The following is a 6,622-nucleotide window of genomic DNA, read 5'->3' as shown; positions in this document are numbered from 1 at the left end:
AACAATATTTCATAATAGGTTTTGTAAAATTAGTTATATAGTTTTGTGGTTGTGGAATAAGATTTAAAAGTGTTTTTTTTTTTTAACATTAACGGGTATCTTTTATTATAAAATCTGGATTGACCAAGGTCAAAAACGCCTCAGTTTTACAAAGCATTTCTTTCTGATTTCCCGCCTATGGGGTTCTGCAAGCTGACACCTCTCCTCTGCGCGGCTTGGGGACAAGGATTTTCTGTCTTGAACCGCAAGCCTGAGGAGCGACACCTCTCAGGGCTCTGCGCATTTCCGTTTAGGGACAAGCATTGCCGCGGATTTATCTGGAGCTGTTGGAGATCTTGGCACGCATTTTGCTGTCCACTGTAGACTGGAACCCTCCAAGCGAGCCCAATGGCGTCGGCAGAGCCCTGTCCAGCAGTATTCGTTTATGTAGTCCTCCACCGTTCCTTTTCTGAGTGCAGTAGCGTGACAAAGTCCAACTGATTTTTTAGATGAGCTGCATAAGCCTTGGAATTTTCTACGACCAGCCTCTGTAATTTGTCAATAACTTCACATCTTTGTGCAGCTTGCAGATATTTGTCTCATTGATGAACCAAATGCCTACTTAGATTCTGAACTTTGTTTTTCATGCCAAGAAGTCAGCGTTTGAGCATGATTTTATGATGGCAGCATACTTGGCAGACAGGGTCTTAGTATTACTGCCCATGCTCCACAGAGTCTACCAACAGGAATGGTCCGCTTTCTATCAGTAAAATTCTATCATTTGCATTAACCATGATCCGACTATTGATAGATCTGATTTTATATAGAAATTCCAAGCCTCCATCTTTTCCAGCTGCTGCTTCCTTATGAGAATATATTCGCTAAGGAGTAAGTTCCCCAAATTTTACCTGTCCACCTCTTGCTGAGCCCTGTATCATATGTTGTGCCGGAGATTCAGTCTTGTTCCTCTCATGCTTGATCAGTGGGGTGTGATCCTTGCTTTCTGCTTCTTATTCTGATCTGCCCTTTAGCTAAGATATGCTATGTGACTTGAGCTGTTACCATTGTAGTTTAGAGTTCCCGGTTCTAATAGGCAACCTTTGTTTGCCATTTCATCTGCCTCCTTATTCAGACTTCTGAGAATGTGATAAATTTTGTAGGAGGTGAAGTCTTGCAGGATTAGCTTCAGCCTATTCAGAGACTTATTGAGGATTGCATTGCTGAACTGGTCATCTGCATTGATCTTCCTAATGAGGATTTCGGAGTCTCCGAATGCTTGCCAGTCTTTGATGCCTTTATCCTGCATTATTTGGCAGGCTTTTGTGAAGGCGAGGAGCTCTGCCTGATTGTTCGTGGAGATGCCAAGCCCCCAGCAGAAATGGAGCTTACTGAGATTGTCTGCAAAGTATATGACTCCACCAGCTCCCGCAACCCCCGGATTTCCTTTGGAGGCTCCGTCAAAGAAGATTGAAGTTGTATTTTGCTTCTTCCACCAGTTCTGGAAAGCTGCTTCAGATTCTCTGATTTTCCATGAAGGAGAGGGGAGGGGAGGGGGAAGGGAGGTGGCTTTGCAAGAGGGATGAGGGCTGTGGAGGTTCAGCCAAGCCTTTTCAGAGGGGAGAAGGGAGGAGTCAGAGAAGTGGGAGTGCTGGAGGACGGATTCTATGAGGAGGGCTTTAGCAATTGAGGCGGTCTTAGCAGGAGAGCGAGGGGAGTTATTGAAAATTAAATCATTCCGCGCCAGCCAAATTTCCCAGCTTACAAATTTAGGAATGGAGAGCCATATGTGAGTCCACCATGATTTATTTGGAATGGGATGAGGATAGTGATGAATCCATTCAGAAAAGAGGACAGCAATGGAGCTGTGATGGGGCGGGGAGACGGGCAGACCAAGAAGGGTTAATGTCCATACTTCTTTGGCAAAAACGCAGTCCATGAACAGGTGGGAGGCTGTTTCTCCTGAGTTCCTGCACAATGCACATCTATGAGGCCCAACAAAGTTTCGTTTTGCCAAGTTGTCCCCAGTGAGCTGCTTATTCTGAATGAGGGTCCAAAAGAAGAAATTGACTTTGGGTAGTCCCTTGGCACTCCATACCTGTTTCCAGAATGAAGGCGTTCTAAGGCTGTCTTTTTTGATCTGCAGGGCAGAGTAGCCCAAGGATGGCGTATAAAACCCAGTTTCACCCCACCCCCATCTGTCAGCGATATTGCGGTGTAATGGCGCTGCATTTAAGAGCAGTGATTTGAGGATTTCAGTTTGGTGTTGAAGCTGCGCTGGCACTGGAGGGATCGCCCATTCGATCCAATTTCCTTTGCTGTCCCACTCAGAGATATCTTTCAACTTTCTTATTCCTACATCGTGAAGCCAGTTTCTGATGTCCCGGATTTCTGCGTGGGAGTTGAGAGGAGGGCTGTTCATGATGCGGTCTTTCCAGAGAAGGATCTTCTCCCCATTGCCCGGGATGCGGTATAGATGTTTACTGAAACTGCTTATGCTTTTCCTGCAGAGATTCCAAGTGAGAGTGCCTGCTGAAGTATTGTTTGCTGATAGATGCCTGAGGGAGATCCCCTGCGCGTATTTTGAGATGAGCATTTCACTGACCTGGTGTGAAGGATCTGAGTATATTTTCCACAGAAGCTTGCATCCAAGTAGCAGATTAGAGAGAGCAGGATCTCTGATCTGGAGCCCACCATCGAGGGTTGGCCGCTTGACTAGATCCCAGTTTGCCAGATGAATTTTATTGTGATTGCCTCTGCCTCCTTTCCAGAGGAAGTCTCGTAGAAGACAGGAGATTTGATCCGTAATGTGTTTCGGGGCCAGAAGAAAGGAGGCTTGATATATGGGAAGAGCAGATAAGACGGATTTAAGAAGGATAATTTTTCCTCCCTTGGTTAGCCAATAACCTCCCCAGGAAGTGATCTTGTCTTTAATTTTGCTTATGATGCCGTGCCACAAAGATCTGTTATTGACTCCGGTTGTAAGGGGTAAGCCAAGATATTTGATGCTGTCCCAATGTGCGAAGCACTCAAATCCAAAGATCCGGGCTATATTATTGAGAATATGTTGGCTCACATTCCATCCGAAGATCGAGCTCTTTCTGTTATTTATAACGGCTCCTGAAGCTCTACAGTAACATTTTAAAACAGCGTTGAAATTAGCTGCGATGTTAGTAGAGGCTCCTCCTAGAAGAATGGAGTCATCTGCAAATAAAGCATGATTTATTGGGTTTAGATCATTTGCGATTCGGATTCCTGGGAGATCTCCTGTATTCATTTCCGCGGCCAGCTTCCTGCTAAGGGAATCTGCCATGAGAATGTACAAGAAAGGTGAGAGAGGACAGCCTTGCCTTAATCCGCGCTGAGCTTGAAAGAAGGATGTTGGGCGTCCATTAACCATGGGGGCGATCCAGGGGCATGAGATGCAAGCTTTGATAAGGTTGATGAACTGAGGAGGAAAGCCAAAGGATTGTAGGACTTTGAGAAGAAAGGAATGGTTGACTCTATCGAATGCGTTAGCCATATCAAGCTTGATCAGCATCCCCTTCTCTTTCCTCTGTTTGCTGGAATGGATGGCTTCCTGCACTTGGATGATATTGTCCAAGATATGTCTGCCTTTGACAAAACCCCCTTGGGCATTAGATATCAGCTTGTCCAGAAGGGGTTTAATTCTATTTGCTAGAATCTTGGACAGAATTTTATAGGAGGCATTGCATAGGGAGATGGGCCTAAACCTGTTGAATGTTTCCGGGTTGGCCTCTTTTGGTATCAGGGCGAGAAAGGTGGAGTTGGTGCCTCCCCCAATCTTGGCTTTCCCAAAGAAACCTTGTATCATTTTCAGCAAGTCTATTTTGATGATGTCCCAGCAGACTTTGAAGAAATGTATTGTAAAACCATCTGGCCCAGGGGCCTTATCTGGTTCCATTGCCCAAATAACCTTGATGATTTCTTCTTCAGAAACTGGTTTCAGTAAAGCCTGATTGTCTTCATGGGTGATGAGGTGGGGAATATGAGAGAGAAGATCCTCAATGTCTTCTTTGCTTCCTTCGTGCCTTGTGCCATATAGATTTTTGAAATGGTTTTCAGCTGCAATTTTTATTTGATCAAATTTATTATAGATCTACCCTTCTTCATTTTTAATCTCAGTGATATGATTCCGAGATAGGCGGGCTTTGTATTGACGGTGGAAAAAGGCAGTATTTCGATCTCCTGCCTTTAGCCAGAGGCTGCGAGATTTAAGTCTCCAATGCTCTTCTTCCCTTCTGCAGGATTGGTGGATGTTCCTTTGGAAGGCCGCTTCTTTATTTAAAATTTCCGGGGTAATGTTGAGCCCTTCCATATCAATTTGCAAGGTTTCTAGCTGCTGAACATCGAGTTTTCTCTACTGGCTGGTGGGGTTATGTATTTTCCTTAGCCACTCTTTTAGAGCTTTTTTGGTGGCTTTTAATTTTTTGCTCCCAAACAAAACTTGGGGATCCGTTGATGGGGATATCCCAAGCTGATTGGATCGTGTCCTTGAACCCTGCTTTTTCAATCCAAAGAGGACTGAATTTGAACGGAGTGGGGCCAAGATCTTCTTCGGGAGCCAAAAGGAGTTGGATTGGCTTGTGATCCGAGGAGAGCTTGGGGAGAATTTTTGTTGATATGAGAATCTTTTCCATCAGCAGGGAACTTTGAATTAGAAATCTGTCCAGCCGGGCAGCGATGTGGTCAGACCCAGATCTGTTGTTGGTCCAAGTATATTTGCCTCTCACCGGGGCAAAATCGAGTAGATCCCTCTGCTGCATTATTTCCTCTACCAATGGGAGCAACTGATCTCTGCTGCTGTTTCCCCCCCTTTTTTCTTTTGGCTTCATGACTAAGTTGAAATCTCCTCCCAGGACAATGTTGTTTAGGGGGTGTTGATCTAAGAAGGCTGAAAGAGTATTCCAACAATCTCTTTTTTCTACATAATTTACTGGAACATATAAATTGAATAAAGCTATAGTTAACTTACTTTCTAGATGCTTGAGCTCCGTGAAGATCCAGTGCTGGGTCTCATGGAAGTTTGATAGGTGGAACTGATCTTTCGACCAGAGAGTTGCAACTCCCCCCGAGGTTCCCCTTGAGCTGACTGCTATGCCATCGTTCTTCTTCCATTTAGATTTGCTGATATCCTTGAGGGCTCGCCCATCGATTTTGGTCTCTTGGAGCAAGAGGATGTCTGAGGGTTCTATTTTCATCAGATCTTTGACGGCTTCAATTTTTGGTTGGGTCCCCAGACCTCTACAGTTCCAAGAGACTATACGCATTATTTACCTGGCGAGGGGTTTGGGATTCCTCCCTTGATGGATCTTCCTCTAGTATTTCGTCCTATAGTCATCTCTATTGTGGACTGGCTCCCTTGCATTTTGAGTCGCTCTGCCTCCTCCTCCCTGGCTGCTTTGTGGGTCTTCCTGCCTGCTTTCTTTGAGGGTCTCTCATAGGTCTCTTCATCTGAGGAGTCCGGTGGATCTGGCAATTTTTTCTTCTTTATTATATCTGCATATGAAAGCCTGGAGGGGCTGTCCTGAGGAGAGCCGGGCGATGCCTCTCCGCCACGCTCTGTATTTGTCTGTGGATCTTCGACCTGTTCTGGATTGTTCATATCCATTTCTGGGGGTTCTGATGGAGAGGCTTCTTCAGTGCTTGGGATCTCATACGGTTGCTCTTGTGTTTCAATTTCTTTGCTAGCTTTTCCTTGATCATTCCCTTTTGTGGCTGATTTCCCTGTTGCTTTTGTATGACCCGTTTTCTGAATTGTAGTCCATTGATCTCCTTTGTGGGGGTGGCTCTGATCTTCCGTTTTTTTCTTGCAATTTTTTGCAAAGTGGCCATAGTCATGGCAGTGTCTGCATTTGAAGGGGATCTGCTCGTAATCCAGCTCTTGGATATGTGACCATCCTGCCACGGTAAGTTTTATTGCTTCGGGTAGGCCTTCTTCCAGATCTACTTCCACACATATTCGAGCACAGGAATATTGGTCTTTCCTTGCGGCCTGATCAATGTATTTGCCGAGGGAGTTGCCGATGATTTGGAGAGATTTCTGACTCCAGCAGTGCAGGGGAAGATGGGGAAGCCGCACCCAAACTGGAACCGCAGAAGGAACATCTTGGGTCGGGTCGAAATCTGGAGACCATTTGTTTAAATATAGTCCCTGTGGCCCCATGAAGTATGGCCCGTTCCTGAAGATAAGACTTCGATCTTCTGCTGTTTCAAAGACAAATACAAAGAAACCTTTACCTACAAAATAAGATTTAATTCCCTCCTTGATCAGAGGGGTCCAGTTTCTCTTGATCCAGTTTTCTACAGATTTGGGCGAAGGCCAGAGACCGGTAAACTGCCCTATGAGCCCTCTGTCAGCTAGATTCAGAGCTGAGCGGCAGGTTTCTTCCTCAGGGAGGGCCACCGAGGGAATGTATTCTTTTCTCTTAACGAATTTCTGTTGTTGAGCAGATGGTGGGCGTTTTTTGCATGCATCAATAATTTTTTGAAATTCTAAAACTTCTGGAGGGAGGGGGGGAGGATCCGCCTCCCCTTCACTGGGCATGGCTGCCAAGATCCGCAGCTACAGCTCGCAGAGCCAGCACGGGGCGGCGCAGGGGCTAGGTCAATCACAGTTCTCTGT

The 6,622-nt window shown here is 45.6% G+C and overlaps 1 protein-coding gene across 1 annotated transcript; it reads right to left on the bottom strand.

Annotated features, from left to right (window-relative positions):
• Positions 1 to 267: 267 nt before the first annotated feature.
• Positions 268 to 5,267, bottom strand: LOC149188968 (uncharacterized). The gene is made up of 4 exons (XM_089410091.1): positions 4,973 to 5,267; positions 4,445 to 4,891; positions 1,042 to 4,062; positions 268 to 527 (listed from the first exon to the last, which is right to left on the bottom strand). Exons 1-4 carry the CDS (start codon positions 5,265 to 5,267, stop codon positions 268 to 270), a joined length of 4,023 nt encoding a protein of 1,340 aa, XP_089266217.1.
• Between the last annotated feature and the right edge of the window lie 1,355 nt (positions 5,268 to 6,622).

This window comes from Pinus tabuliformis, chromosome 3_1 (assembly GCF_031772625.1).
Source record: "Pinus tabuliformis cultivar Carrire ecotype Pingquan chromosome 3_1, CPIR1, whole genome shotgun sequence".
Lineage (NCBI taxonomy): Eukaryota > Viridiplantae > Streptophyta > Pinopsida > Pinales > Pinaceae > Pinus > Pinus tabuliformis.
This window is presented reverse-complemented; position numbering and strand designations above follow the sequence as displayed.

Bases quoted from the DNA above. Each gene is read 5' to 3' on its own strand.
- LOC149188968 (XM_089410091.1), bottom strand. From the start codon at position 5,267: ATGCGTATAGTCTCTTGGAACTGTAGAGGTCTGGGGACCCAACCAAAA. The intron at 4,892-4,972 runs GTAAGTTAACTA...ATACTCTTTCAG, and splicing joins GGAGCTCAAGCATCTAGAAA to CCTTCTTAGATCAACACCCC. The intron at 4,063-4,444 runs GTTTTGTTTGGG...TAAAAATTGCAG, and splicing joins CCCCATCAACGGATCCCCAA to CTGAAAACCATTTCAAAAAT.